Source organism: Hemibagrus wyckioides, linkage group LG05, assembly GCF_019097595.1.
Source record: "Hemibagrus wyckioides isolate EC202008001 linkage group LG05, SWU_Hwy_1.0, whole genome shotgun sequence".
NCBI classification, from domain to species: Eukaryota; Metazoa; Chordata; class Actinopteri; order Siluriformes; family Bagridae; genus Hemibagrus; species Hemibagrus wyckioides.
In genome coordinates, this window is record NC_080714.1 from 13,480,754 (window position 1) to 13,496,257 (window position 15,504).

A 15,504-nucleotide genomic window follows, 5' to 3' on the forward strand; every position below is an offset into this window, starting at 1 on the left:
TTTTTATGACTGTCCTTACATAAAAAATAGTCAAATTGTTATAAAAAAAAATTAAATAAAAACAGAAATAATCGAGGAAAAAATGAATCTATATGGAAGTAAAGTGACAGGAAGGAAAATATTTTTTTATAATCCCTAATCACAACTTTTTATGCAAGGACTTAAAAACAGCTTTAAATCTACAATAATTCATTTAAAATTAGGTATGGGGAGATTATTCATGCTTTCCTGCAAGCCTTATGTAATTATCTGAAAATGAGAGAGCAGTATTCGTTTAAGCCTGCCCAGATAGCAAATTGGATCTGGGCTAAGTCTGGCTGAGTTTGAGTTTCGGCTTTAAGTTGTAAGCCAGACTCGGCCCAAACTCTATTTCATTCCAGGACCCACTTAGACAATTACAGTCGATCTCAAGATTTTGTTGTTTTGATCTGAAGACTTCTCACCGGTCCGTGATGCCTTTAGTTTTAAAAACTTTTCATTTTAACACACACTGCGCGGTCCCTCATTACTGTAGTATAGTGTATTGTACGTTACTGATGCAGACACGTGACACTTCAACACAAAAGAATCAGACGATTGATTCAGTGAGTCATTCAATGAATGCTCTGCTGATTCAGACTCTGATTCTTGTGTATGTATGCGTTTTATTTAGATGATTCCTTTGAAAAAAGAATCGTCTGTTGAGAGTCGTTTGCTCAGTATCGGACTGGTTTTGTTTTATTCACCGTAACGTAAATTAAGCTGCAGCCAAGTGACTTTATGCGACCCACAGTTTAAAAACCCCTGATTTAAGGAACAATGTCATTATCTCATCAGTAAGAATTATGAAAAAATTGAAAATTCGTCACTGACCATAACCTCCTTACAAAAGTTTGATGGAAAAAAATAGATGCAATCGTGACTGTTTTTGAATGACAAAAGGTACATTGAAAGTTTAACATTAAACTTCTCGGCATAGCAAGGGTACAACTTGTAAAGTATCCTGAATAAGGTTTCTTTAACCTTATTAGTTATAAAATATTTATCAATAACATGCCAGCTTTTGTTCTTAGACAATCGTATAAAAGCCCATTTCCATTTATGCAAGTAGGCTGTTGTCCACTGTTTGAGTGGACAGGCGGGTTCCAGGCTGATATTTGGTATAACAGCACTGGTACAGTTCAGTGTATGTATCACTCCACTTGTCTGTGTCTGCTTAATTAAATCCCACTCCCAGCCATAGTCTGTAACATTAAAACCGTACTACTTAATTTGATCATTTCTCTAGCAGTACAGTTCTGATCATCAGTTTCTTTCTTACACAGGCATTACTGAATCTCTTATTAAGAAGGTCGATTTCTCCTGGCACTGACGGATACCTCTACTGGGTCTTAATAAGATTTATAAGGCATTTCCTCAGTCAATACTCATCCTACATTCACATATTTCATCATTTTCAGAAAAGCAATTACAAAAAATAATGGAATTAAGAAATAGATTTAGTTTTGTATATGTGCTCATTGTTCCATACTCTAGAAGAGTGGGCTGTGAAGATGTGAAAAAATTAAAAGAAATTACAGAAATTAAGAATAATTTCTATAATTCTAACGCTCGTTGGTCTGTGCGCCACCTTGTAGAGTTGGTGAAAGCTTCTTCCGCGGAGGAGCACACTAGAACTCACCTGCTCCGCTCCGCTGCACATCGCGAGAGGTTCTTTATGCGAATTTGTGCGAGATTCCATGGAACTACCGCGCATGCGAGTTTAAGCTTAATGGGTTAACTTTTTTCAACGTCAACTATTTGTTACTCGGGAACACATTGGGAAGCGTTAGCCAGCACAGGCTAGTAGTTTAGCATTGAATTTGGAGAGGAACCCGAGTTTCCGCCTTACGTGTAGAGCTGAACCCCGCCGAAAAAAGACGCCCGCTTTTTGGAAAGATAATCGACATTTTCAATTCTTTACCGACTTATTCTGCCGAATTAATTATTTTATTTTATTTATTTATTCATTTATTTATTTATTTTCCACGTGGATTCGGTTCATGAGTCGGGACAGGAGGCGTAAAACGACAGCGCAGGCGCGGCGAGTTTAGCCGACTTTACCGGCATGGCCAGGGACTACGATTACCTCTTCAAACTGCTCATTATCGGCGACAGTGGTAAGCAACGCCGCTGATGTACAACGGGAAGTAGGCCTTGACTGCGGGCTCACGTTAACCTGATCATTTGCATAATTGAGGATCATGTAACGCAACGCGGGAATCGCTGTGGAAATACGAGTGTTGATCACTAAACAGCTTTTAATTAATCTTTGCTTTAGTATTTTCGTTGTACAAGCCTGAAGCTTTTTTACAGGATTGGGCATATCAGCCAGCCAGGCCGGATGTGTTAGTTAAAGCTTCCTCTCAAATTATACTTTCATACAGTTGCCTACCAACATCATTAATTTTAAAATAGCAAAATAACACAACTAACCATGTTCTTGTTTGGAAAATAGTAATAGAACCAGAGGCAGTGTAAAGAATACAGTGTAAGATGATTAATCACAGCACCAACACAAACAAATAGACTCGTATCTGTTTCCTCACAGATGTATGGTTTGGCGTCTAAAAGAATAACTGCTTGTTGGAAGTCTTGTCCTCTAGAACAGAACCTTTGGAGACGTGCAGGAAAGACCTTTATCTTCTCCAACACTTGATCATGTCTGTTAGCGGGTTGGTGTGCTTTAATTGCATGTTCATCTATCTCGTGTGTTTAGATGAGGATTTCTGTTAATCCATGCCAAAGATTTATAAATCTTCCAACCTTACAATGTCCTTCCATCTAATAAGTGTCATATGCAGCTGATTAGGTTAATTAAAATTTACACTGGTAAGTTTAACATAATCCTGTAAAGCTGCTTTGAGACAATGCCAATTGTTAAACGTGCAATACAAATAAAACAGAATTGAATTGACACTTGATCAGTAGAACTGTACTTGTGGGTTTTTTTTTAAAGCCATTGGTGTGCATGTTATAGTGTAGTACGAACTAAGTATAATACAGGCTGTGCCTGTTTTTTCTAAATGACAATATATTCAGACTAACCTTCTTGACAATGTGTATTAAGAGCTATGTTAGTGTTTTCTTCTTTGTGGCTGTTAACCCTGGCAACTGTTGATTTTTGTGGTTGCCAGTTCAGCTGATTTCCTTGGTTTGCAAGAACCATTCATTCAAGCATATTCAAGAAAGCTCAGTGGTGACAACTGTATCATCAATGCACAAATGCATTATTTTATTGCATATTCAACTTGTGAATCTATCATTGGGTCACATTTGGTTTGTGACACTGCTGTTCTTACATTGCTTTTGGCTCTGGCCCATCTACACACTGGGTCCAGAATAGTGAGCAGACACCCTCTGCGTACACTTCTATACTCATAGACAAGCCCAGTGTGCCCCAGCAAATGCATACCCAGTGTAGCCTATTATTTAGGCCTTAGATGAGATCCAACCTGATGAAAGTGCCCTAACGTTTTGGTCCTCTGTTATAGAATAGGTTGGTGAGTTGGCCTGGAAAAATGGGTACTTTGTGGTGTTAGTAATTAGTACCTTTTTAGTGTTTATCATTATATCAATACATGTTTATAATAGATATCTGCTGTTCTTTGCTTGACTATAGCTATACAAGAAACACTATACAGAAGACAGACAACAAGCTATATAATATACATATATACACACACACACATGTTCCTGACTCAAGCTTTTAAAAAACATATAGCATCATGAAGATTAAGGAGAAGTGAAAGTATTATGGATTTGTTATTTAAAAACTCAAACCTAGAACAGCCAATGGACTATCATTATTTTATCCATTGTTAGAAAATGAAAAAAATATGGCAAATAAGCCCCAGTTTTCACCAGAGAAATCGTTTTCATTTGAGATGTAGCCTCTGACCAGAGATCTTCATAGGTTACTTACTGTAGGGTTTGGACTCGATATCCAAACTTTCTTTCAAATTTTATGATTTACTGCAATTAATAATGAGCTGAAACCTAAGGAGCTGATCTCATTGGATTTTTTTTAAAGAGATTTTAAATGATTTGGAAACAAGCATCTGGCTGTAGAGGCTTTGCCTGGTTCACTTATGGACCAATACTGATATCCTTCACATTATACATTTTATTACATTTGATTTAACTTATTTTCTGATGTGTGTATACATCAACATGTAGGTTGCTATCTGTTAAACCTGTACAAAGTGTACAGATATAAAGTTTAAATAAAAATAAATAAATAAGAATAGCAGTGTAGCTTAGTAGTGTTGTAAAGTTAAACTATCTAGTTCTTGATTGCTAGTCAAAGGTTTCCTAACTAGAAAAAATGAACAAGTTTAACCTTGACAAATGTTAATCATGATACCTGCTCATTTTATTCTGTACCTAGGTGTCAATACGGGCTATGAATTGAAGTCTCCTCTGTTGGTTAGTTGATATCTCAATTTTTAAAACAACTACTTTTTTTTTGCCACAGGTGTGGGGAAAAGCAGTCTTCTACTGCGCTTTGCAGACAACACATTTTCAGGTACCGGTGTACTTCATGTTAGTCAGTTTAATATTATATTTTATTCAGATTGATTAGTAAAATGGCTTACAGCCAATGCTTGAGGTTTTTCCTCTTTAAAGTTGAGTGTTGTGCTGTGCAGGTAGCTATATTACCACTATTGGAGTTGATTTCAAGATCCGAACAGTAGAGATCAATGGTGAGAAGGTGAAGCTACAAATCTGGGACACAGCAGGCCAAGAGCGTTTCAGAACCATCACCTCCACGTGAGTAACGACAACCAGCACAGTGATGTTTGATATCATATAAAACTGAGGCCTGCTTTACTTAATTATGGGATTAAATTTAAAATTGTCTGTCTCTAAGACCCTAAAAAAATAGAATTCATATGTGGTATTGCAGTGAGGTTTTTTGATATTAGGATTTTACTTTGCCTTCTGTGGTTGATCAACACAATAGAAACAATACTATTTAAAAATAGTATAAATAAATAAATACTACTTTTTTTCAGACTCTCTGGTCTGCAGCATTTGCACTCGATGAATGAAATGGTGCCAAAATTCCTCATTTGCTGTGTCTATTGACAGTTGATTAGGGTAAACCCTGAAAAACAAAAGTGAAAATATTTTTTTACTCATTAATATGGCAATAAAATATTTAATAACATTTAACAACAATAACATGAGAGTGGTAAATGCTGTATGATTCCTATTAGTTTTTTTTTTTTGTTTCTAGTTTTGCTTTTTGGACTATACTTTGGGTCATTGACCATCTGAAGTGCCTGTTTTGATGGTGATATAAGTGAATATAAAAAGCCCTTCTTTCTTCTTCAGGAAAAGTGTTTTCTTTGTCAGGGTTGTGTTAGAGAAATTAAGTAGAGCTGATGTTAATCCCAATGACACTGATTAATCTCTCTCTCTCACTCTCGTTCTCTCTCTCGTTTAATCCCAGGTATTACAGAGGAACCCATGGGGTCATAGTCGTGTACGATGTCACCAGTGCTGAATCTTTTGTCAATGTTAAACGGTGGCTACATGAAATTAATCAGAATTGTGATGATGTATGTCGAATATTAGGTAAAGTTACACCAACAAAATATACTTATTAAATAATTATAAGAAATATTAAAATTCATGTATTTCTATAGAAATACATGTTTAGTTTCTTTTGGTCAGTGCCAGACCTGCTGTAACATAGAACACTAGCATGACTTATGCATATCAAAAGCTTGCTTCCTAAGCTGCATTTGTTGCTTCTTGTTTTTAGTGGGTAATAAAAATGACGACCCAAACTCTAAAGTTGTTGAGACAAATGATGCACAAAAGTTTGCAGAGCAGATGACCATACGTCTGTTTGAGACCAGTGCAAAAGAGAACATTAATGTGGAGGAGGTAAGTGCTTTGGCTTTAGGGATTATGGTGTATTTTAAAGCCCAATAAAACCATCAGAGTACTATAGGAAAACACAGCATGTTCAGGAAGAGCAGCAGTCTGGTTCAGAACCCTTCATTGTTATGCAAAGAAGCTTTTAAATGGGTTTGTTTATAGATTGTTTTAGAGCTTTTATAATTATATAGAATACTGTACATACACTGCTTGCCAAAAAGTCACCATCTGGAGTTCAATTATTTTAATTATTAAATTATGAAGTTAACTATGAACCCTAACTGAATCAATGAGTTAGCCTCTCATTTATTTAACAACAATGTTGGAAGACATATCCTGTGATTGTGGAAAAGATGATACTCTGTTTAAGAAGGATCAAGTTGGCCTGCATCAAGCAAAGAAAACAACTAAGGAGATTGAGGAAACTACTAAAATTGGGTTAAGAACTGTCCATTGCATTTTTATAACCTGTAAGGCTTCTTTATCTTCGAGAAAGAAATGTGATCAGAAAAAAATTTAATGATTGGTTAAATCAAATTGTAAAAAACAACAGTAGAACTCGCTGCACTTTTAAATAGTGAAAATAAGAGCATTTCCACATGCACAGTGCAAAGGTAATTGGATAAAAGTCTTCAGTTTACTAGGGAGCGTAAAGATTGGACTCTGGAAAAAGCTCATGTGGTCTGATGAGTCCAGATTTACCCTATTCCAGAGTGATGGGTGTATCAGGGTAAGAAAAGAGGTGGATGAAATAATGCACCTATTGTGGATAGTGCCCACTGTACAAGCCTATGGGGGCAGTGTTATGATATGGGGTTGCTTCAGTTTGTCAGGTCTGGGTTCAGCAACATCATTTGCCCAAAAAATGAGGTCAGCTGACCACTTGAATATACTGCATGAACAGGTTTCTTCATCAATTAATGCAAAACTGGACAGAAATAATTGTTGTGACACAAGATAACATTATTAAAAGGATGCCACAGTGAATGTATGTTATAATCAAAGCAAAAGACAGTTAGTGTGTGTAACTTATGGCCAGGCTGTGTGTTGAGCAACTGAAAAATTTGTGTGCAGTAATGGTCAGAATGCATATTTTTGCCAGTTGTTATGCCAGTAATAAATCATATAACAGTCATTTCTAAGCTGTGTGGCAGGAACAACACAGTGAACTAACTGGTTGTGTGCACATGCTCTTTTTGTCTCCATACATAGATGTTTAACTGCATCACAGAGCTGGTGTTACGTGCAAAGAAGGAATCTGTGGCCAAGCAGCAACAGCTGCAACAGAATGATGTTATTAAGCTCAGCAAGAACAGCAAACGAAAGAAAAAGTGTTGCTAGTGGACCTCAGACCTGAATGCAACACTCGCTGCAGAATCCCTATAGAGAAAGACTTTAATCACCTAAATTAAGAGCAGAGAAAGCTAAATAAAGATAATAAAAATGAAAAACATGTCCCTTTTGGACATAAATCATGAAGACTTTTTAAAGAAAATGTACAGATTTTAGAATTACAGAATTTTTAAGTGGGAATTCAATAGATGTGGTATTTAATAAAATATCCTCCTTCTTTCTTGAAGGACCTGCAAACTGACATTCTCACCACACTGCAGATTTTTATATGTATCGAGTTTCTCTTACCATCACGCCTGTTTTATCTTTTTGTTTCTCTTTGGGTCTTCATATCAGGAATGTGTTTTCTTTTTTTTTGTTTGATGGAATAGATTTATTTTCTAGAAGAGAAAGAAAGTAGTTTTTCTACGAACATGAAATCTTGGATGCCAACAACTTATGAATTTTCACTTTAGTGACTGGCAAAAACAAAGAATCACTTTAACTTGCATATCCAGTGACAATGGCATTACAAGCTTCTCATGGTCTTTTTTGCCAATTGCATCTCCAGTGTTTTTTCTGTTACCTACAACATAAGCTCACCTTACTATTTGCCAAACATTTGCAGGAAAACAGTGGAAAGAACATTTTCTGCCATGATCTTAATCAGTACCATGGTGTCGTTCTGGAATGTTGCCATGCTAAAGCACTTGGGACTGCCAAATTGGAAGACCTGTATTTGGGGTGAACCTTCATCACAGAGGATACTCACCTCATCTGCCATTGTTTGCTGTGTTTAGTGTTATAACTCACCTTTTCCCAAAATGGACATTCTGTATGTGTGCATTGTGTCAAGGTGTGATGCTGTGCATTCTTATTGCATTTACATATATGCAATTGGTGGAATTCAAGTTAAATATAAAGGCACCAACATTAGTTTAAATGCCACAAGAATAGTTTTCATGAGGTAAAAGGTAAAGGAAAGAGTAAAAGTATTAAAAATATTTAAGTATTTAATTTTGGACAAAGTATGTATTTACAGCTGAATGCCTTGTCTTCAAAACCTATTAACTTTAATCCACTATAATTAGAACTAAATGCTCAGAATCATCACTGTATTAACAGCAGGTTGGTTTGATGTCCCATAAGCACCATGCAATGACCCATTAAACCATGTAGAGGAATCATAGCTACACATCTGTCTGACTTTTATCCATTATGTATCTGTAAAAACATTTGAATTTGAAAAACGTTTAATCAGTTAGGAAACACTTTCAGTGTCATGTGGTTCTGCTGTACACTGGAGTAAAGAAAATATACTGCATCTCCTCCCTCTTATGAATTAAAAATAATTTAAGTGGATAAACATTTGGCACATCGGTTTTTTTTTTTGCCTTAATCTTTAAATCCGTGTTACTAATGTTTTCCATTGCCAAGCTACCTTCTTTTCCTTGTCTTTTGAGTATTAGCATGTTTACCTGTATTTTAATTTCATTATATCCAAGTGCATTCCACATTCACTGTGTGCTGATAAATAAGAAGTTTGGATCATATAAAAGTGTAACACTTTCAAAAGCACACTTTTACATGTAAGCATTATTTATTCTAAAGTTCTAAAGGCGTAGAAAATGGCCTAACTACACTGTGAAATTTCGGGAACAGCTGATTTTTGTGTTGCTTTATACTGAAGACATAATCAATCAAAAGATGAATAAGAGATAACATCATAATTTTAATTTCCTGATAATTACATTGGTGTGTTTTAAGACTATAACACATTTGGTGTCAAACTACCCCATTTTCGGGTGACAAAAAATATTGGAACACTAACGCCGAGTTCACACTGCACGATTTTAGCCATGATTTTCAGTCGCCAACAGATTTTGCGAAGTCGCCTTCAATTGCCCGAAATCGGAGGCAAATTGGAGTTCGTGCACGCGAGTGACAGTCACGCAGTGTGAATGACCAAAGACGAGAGAATCGCCGATGCGTTGCCGATGCCAGTCGCGTAGCTATGGGTGGGCCCAGATCAATTGCTTACAACAGAACAGACTGCTTTGACTACAGCGATTGCTGGATGTCTTTACACATGCCTTTGTCCCTATTAGTTTTTTTTGGCACGTCATACGTTACATCTATCAATTTTGGTACTTTCTGCGTGAGAGCGCCCTACGGCTACGAGGAAGAATGAAACGGCTCTACGCTCATGCCGCCCCTCTCCCTCCACACCAAGCAGATTTCACAGAGGGTCACCGAAGTTTAGTTGCACATTAAACTAAAATGAAACAGAGCAACTTACTAAAGTTTGTGTCAAAAAGACGTTGTGTGCAGCCGGAGGAGAAAGATAATTCCGATGTTCAGGAGCCATCAAGCTCGAGTAGTAAGGAGCCCTGCTAGTGTTCATTCACCTTTTACTCCATCACCAGCAGCACTTTATTCTCCAGCGTGTACCTCCCCTACACACCAGTGTAAAAGTAAGCCAATCTACATTTTCCTACTATGTAGTTGTATAGTCATTGTTGTTCATTTCATGTGGTTTATATGGCCGATGACTGTCCTGCTGATTTGATAATGGTCTTGCGGCGCGTCTGTCAGATGCGCGCGCGTGTGTGTGTGGTCTGGCCGCCGTGCTCATGCTGTGCTTATCGTTATGTTCATCAAACAGAAATAAAGCAGAAACATTTGCTTGACCAGCCGCATCAGCGGCAGCACATTCCAAAAATATTCATTTGCAGAACGCACAATCTTTGTTCCCCGCGGCTACCCAGCCATTTCCTTCTTCATAATCTTTTTTTCTTTTTCGCCCTTTCGCTGCAAATCAGCGCACTGACCATTTGGCTCCTGAAACTTTTTGTGGGGTAACATTTCCAGTCTCGCACGAGAACTCTGATCTCACATGTGATCTTGCGTTATTTTCTTATAATTTCTCGCATATGTCCGGTTGTGAAACGTAGTCTGTGGACCAGACAGAGCTGTCGGCGATTCTTCCTATTGTGAAGTCATGCAGTGTGAAACCTCCTGTCGCCGATCCATCGTGCATTATGAACACAGCAGCAACGGAATGCTAAATAATGGTGATAACTGCTTCATGCCTCCTGACAGTACATCTAAATGTAAATATCAGAAAATGAAAGCAGAAATTCTGATCTATCATCTCATTCTTCTTCTGAGCTCATATCCAAATGTCTTCAAGTTGTAGCAAATACACCCTGTCAAATTTGCCTTGTCATTTCAATAACGGGGGGAGTGTATATGTCAAAATGTATGAAAACAGCAGTAATACTGTTTGTTCTTCATTACTTTACATTTCATTTGTTTTACATTTGTGCATTCAAGCTTTTGTGTTTTTGTGTTTCCTGATCATATAATTGCCATAGACTACTTTGTAAAAGGTCATGTGGCCATGTAATGTGTACTGCAAGTGACTCATTTCATTCCCATGTGCCAATCATCTATTTCAAATGTTTCATTTTTTTTGAGTATATATATATATAGATCAGTATTGTTTTTACATTATTTGGCCTCACGTGATTGGACCATTCTCAACGAGTCTTATTACCACTCAGCAGATTGTCAGTTAATGGAGAGGTACTGATTGATGTGGAAGCAAGTGAAATATCTTGAGATGAAAGAAAATTCGGTTCTATCTTTACAAGAATACCCTTTCAGAAGAGAATGAAAACTTTTCTTAGAAATATAATTACCCAGGAGAGGCTGAATGCATTGGCCATGCTGTCAATGGAAAAGAGTCCAGTGACTGAGATGACTGACTTTAACCAGAAGCTCATTGCAAGCCAGAAAAAAGGAGAGCAAAATTTCTTTTCAAATAGTGTCACTGGCCTGTGATTAGACAACTTTCCAGTGTTTTTTTTTAATTATTACCTTCATTACTGATAATAAACCCACATTGAACTCAAATTCACTGATTCATAGTTCTCATAGTAATTTATTGCATGCACAGTTGACTTTAACAGTAACATTTTCAATATTTTATCTTAACAGTAATGATACATAATCACCTGATAAATGGCTATTTACAGTGCATTACTAACAGTTTGATTTTAAGTTTGTTTGCTTTCTGCTGGGAAACCTTGGGTCCTGCCATCCATGCAGATGTTACATACCACCTACCTAAGCAATGTTGCAGACCATGTACACCCTTTCATGGAACTGGCATTCCCTGATGGCTGTGGCCTCTATTAGTAGTATAATGCGCTGTGCCACAAAGCAAAAATTGTTCAGGAATGGTTTGATGATCACAACAACCAGTTTGAGGTGTTGGCTTCGCCTCCAAATTTCCCAGATCTCAATCCAATGTCACACCAGCCTGTATGAAAACCTGTGTTGATCAGCTGGCCTTCATCTTTTCACAGATCTTCAATAGAGCACTGGAGCTGTGCGAAGTCCCTGCCTGCTTCAAATGTTCCACCATCATCCCCGTCCCAAAGAAACCCAAGATAACAGGACTTAATGACTGGATAAAACAGGGACTTATGTGAGGCCCCTGTTCGTGGACTTCAGTTCGGCCTTCAACACCATCATCCTAACACTCCTCTGGACCAACCTAACCCAGCTCTCTGTTCCTAGCTCTATCTGTCAGTGGATCACCAGCTTTCTGACAGATAGGCAACAGCTAGTGAAACTGGGGAAATAAACGTCAAACAGCTGTACCACCAACACTGGTGCCCCACAGGGCTGCATCCTCTCTCCACTGCTCTTCTCCCTTTAAACCAATGACTGCAGTAGAGGTACTGATCCATCTGTCAAGCTACTGAAGTTTGCGGATGACACTACAGTCATCAGCCATCATCATCCAGGACATTGATGAGTCTGCTTACAGACAAGAGGCTGACAAGAGCAGCAGGCTGTCTGGTGTAGTCTTAACAAGCTGGAGCTCAACACACTCAAAACAGTGGAGATGATAGTGGACTTCAGGAGGAACACCCCTGCACTCCCCCCACTCACCATCATGAACAGCACTGTGACAACAGTGGAGTCATTCAGGTTCCTGGGCACCACCATCTCTCAGGACCTAAGTTGGGACACTCACATTGACTCACACAACCTGCCACAGGAGCTGCTAAAACAGTTCTACTCAGCCGTCATTAAGTCTGTTCTGTGCACTTCTATAACTGTCTGGTTTGGCTTAGCTACAAAAATCAGACATCAGAAGACTACATAGAACAGTTCGGACTGCTGAAAGGATTATTGGTGCTCCCCTGCCCACCCTTCAAGAACTGTATTCATCCAGAGTGAGGAAAGAGCTCAGAAAATTACTCTGGACCCCTCACATCCAAACCATCTACTGTTTGAACTTTTGCCATCTGGCCAGTGCTATAGAGCACCAAATACTAGGACAGCCAGGCACAAGAACAGTTTCTTCCCCCAAGCAATCTACATTATGAACAGATAAATGTCCCCCCCAATTGTGCAATAAAAATATGTGCAATAACCTTATATTTATTTGTTACCACCCTACATCCCTATATCTCATCTTATTCTATTCTATTCTGTTCGTACAATTTATTTTATTTTCTATTTAAATATGTGTATTTCTATTTCTTATCCCATTTGAGTACTTATCCTGCTGGAGCTTGTGACACTAAAACAAATTCCTCATATGCGCAAACAAACTTGGCAACAAAGATCTTTCCGATTCTGACTCAGATCTGTTGGATGTGCTGAACAAACAAGTCCGATCCATGGAAGCCCCACCTCGCAACTTGAGGGACTTAAAAGATCTGCTGCTAACATCTTGGTGCCAGATACCACAGCACACCTTCAGGAATCTAGTGGAGTCCATACCTCGATGGGTCAGGGCTGCTTTGGCAGCAAAAGGTGGACGAACACAATATTAGGCCGGTGGTCATAATGTTATGGCTGATCAGTGTATATATGTGTGTGTATGGTATGTGAGAAAAGGTCTTGAAACATACACAATTATGCATTAATTAAAGGATTCAAGACACCAAAAAGACTTTTTAAAAACAGTTTAAATGAGAATCATATGATTGACATTTACAGAATATTGAAGGAAAGAAAACTATGAATAAATAACAAATGAAGACAGATTAACATGGAGAGGTTCACACTCTACTGTCTGGTTCGGTAACTCTGCAAGCGTAAAATGACTCCCTTTTGTACAATAGTGTGTTATATTGGATGTAAAAAGCCAGTACCTCTGCACTTGCATTTATGTAGGGAGACATTTGGGATTCAGGCTAGCAAATTAATGCAAATGTTTTGTATGTTAACAGCATGAGCATGTCAGAGGCTGTATATACCCCAGTGCCATGTTCTGTATGCCAACTCTACTCAATTTTATCACAAAAGTGACCACTTGCAGCAAGTGGGGTGTATAAGTTGGAATGCTTCTGCCATTGGCAGTGATTTCCTTGGCAATTTGTGAACTGCATGTTGGCATGCTAAGGCTGCTGAAAATTCATAGTACACATAGTATTGTGCTATTTTCATTCACCAGCATGACTATGATCTCATTAGTTTCTGTTTCTAAAGGCTTAACCACCTCTTCTCAGCTGCTTGTGTTTTAAAACAAGTTTATTTTTTTACCCCAAAACTGTTATTCATTAATTTGTTTGTTTAATAAAATTTTTTTTACTCTTTTTGCCATTTTTAAAAACAGATTAGTTTGCAATGTATTCTGGTCAAGTTATCCTGTTCTTGTTGACTATGTATCCTGGGAAATTTCACTTAAAATAAAATATAAAATAAAATATATGCCACCCATTTCATTCACCATTTCCCTCTCACCATGTTAGAGAAAGTATTGGAAAGCAGAGAGTAAAGCGAAGACCCCTTCATGCTATGACAATGAAATTCTCATCAAGGAATTTACTCACAAACAACAGATCACAAACTCGCTTACAGACAAATAAAAACTTTGATTGCTCTAGAAAATATTTTTATCATTCAAAATTATACATTTACAAATATATCAATTCTATTTTTTTCCTTATATTTTTAAACCTATTGATATAAAAAGTCATTCTTTGGGTTTCTCCAAACCTTCAACTTTCTGTTCTTAAGTGAAAAATAAAAGACATCTGCATAGCTTTACTCAAAATGGGCCCCAAATGGCACATTCACCAAACAAACAAACAAACAACCCTCATTTCCTCACCTCCACATGGCTGTTTTCAGGCCCATGGGAAGGTGACTTAATTCAACGCCCTAAATTTGTGTAACCACCACATCCATTGCAAGCCCATAACCCAAACCTATAATGGCCCTTATGTTTCTATGATGTGTGTACACATTCAGGTGCTGGGGCAGTACACATTGTTTATGATTAGTTCACCTGCAACTCAATCATTTAAGTGTGGCTATTCAATATCTAGAAAACTAGATCTCATACCCTTGAAGACACTCTGGAAAAAAATCCTCAAATGTAGGAGCACATTTTTTTTTATCATTCTTCTCAGCCAGTTTGTAGTCTTCTGAATTAGTGATGTAAAGTAATGAAAGATTTAAGTTGTGCAGTTAAGTTAAAAATGAGCATGCCAACTACTGTATTTCATTTTAAATGTTAACTGATCCTTGTAAATAACATATTTCCTTTTAATCAAAGCAATAGCTTTTAGCACTTGTTGAATCACCTTATAATGATTCAACAGGTGACTAAAAAGACCTCTGAAACATCTTTACAAATGCAGCAGTGATTGAAGCTAATTCACAAACTACAACCTGCAGCCTCACTTCAAATCAATGAGAAGCTTACAGAGTTTAGCTTATCCTGAGTTAAAGGCCAAAAGAATCCATCAGTTTGATGGAGCTAAATCTGACATTTCTGTTGAAACACTTTGGCAGTGGGGTGAGTAGAATATTTGAGAAGGGGAAGTTGGCCTCAATATTATTTTAATGTGTTAATCCTCCAAATATCCCATTGAAGCTGGAAAAAAACAAAGACATTTATGCACGTTTTTCTACTAAATGTCTTGTGCTGTATCTAGGAATATTTGAAGGAGAGGAGTGCTAAGGACAAAGTGCAAAAATAACTCCAGGATTTTAGAACAAAATTTTGTAAAATTATTGATCATTAACTTTGCCCTCTTAGTCTTTGGCTGTGTTGATCATGGTATGACTTTGCCTATTTACATTTTTAGCATATATCTTCATCTTTTCTCTTTTCACCTAGACAGATTCAGTTCTTAAAAAATGAGAAGAGGCGCTTATCACCATCGAAGAGGCCAGATGCTTGCCTGCAAGAGGCTCTGGAGAAGCTATAAGTACTACTTTGGAGTT

General features: G+C 37.5%; 2 protein-coding genes across 2 annotated transcripts in view; one reads left to right on the forward strand and one right to left on the reverse strand.

The window, feature by feature from the left end:
• Positions 1-1,661: 1,661 nt before the first annotated feature.
• rab35b (RAB35, member RAS oncogene family b) lies at positions 1,662-11,204 on the forward strand. The gene is made up of 6 exons (XM_058389737.1): positions 1,662-2,138; positions 4,496-4,546; positions 4,668-4,791; positions 5,477-5,601; positions 5,792-5,916; positions 7,123-11,204. The coding sequence occupies exons 1-6, from the start codon at positions 2,087-2,089 to the stop codon at positions 7,249-7,251; spliced, it is 606 nt and encodes a 201-aa protein (XP_058245720.1). The 5' UTR covers positions 1,662-2,086; the 3' UTR covers positions 7,252-11,204.
• A 117-nt stretch (positions 11,205-11,321) lies between these two features.
• bicdl1 (BICD family like cargo adaptor 1) overlaps positions 11,322-15,504 on the reverse strand; it is a 42,799-nt gene continuing 38,616 nt past the window's right edge. Inside the window, 1 exon segment of the mRNA XM_058389736.1 lies at positions 11,322-15,504. Within this exon segment, the coding sequence (XP_058245719.1) occupies positions 15,404-15,504 (101 nt within the window). The 3' untranslated portion in view covers positions 11,322-15,403.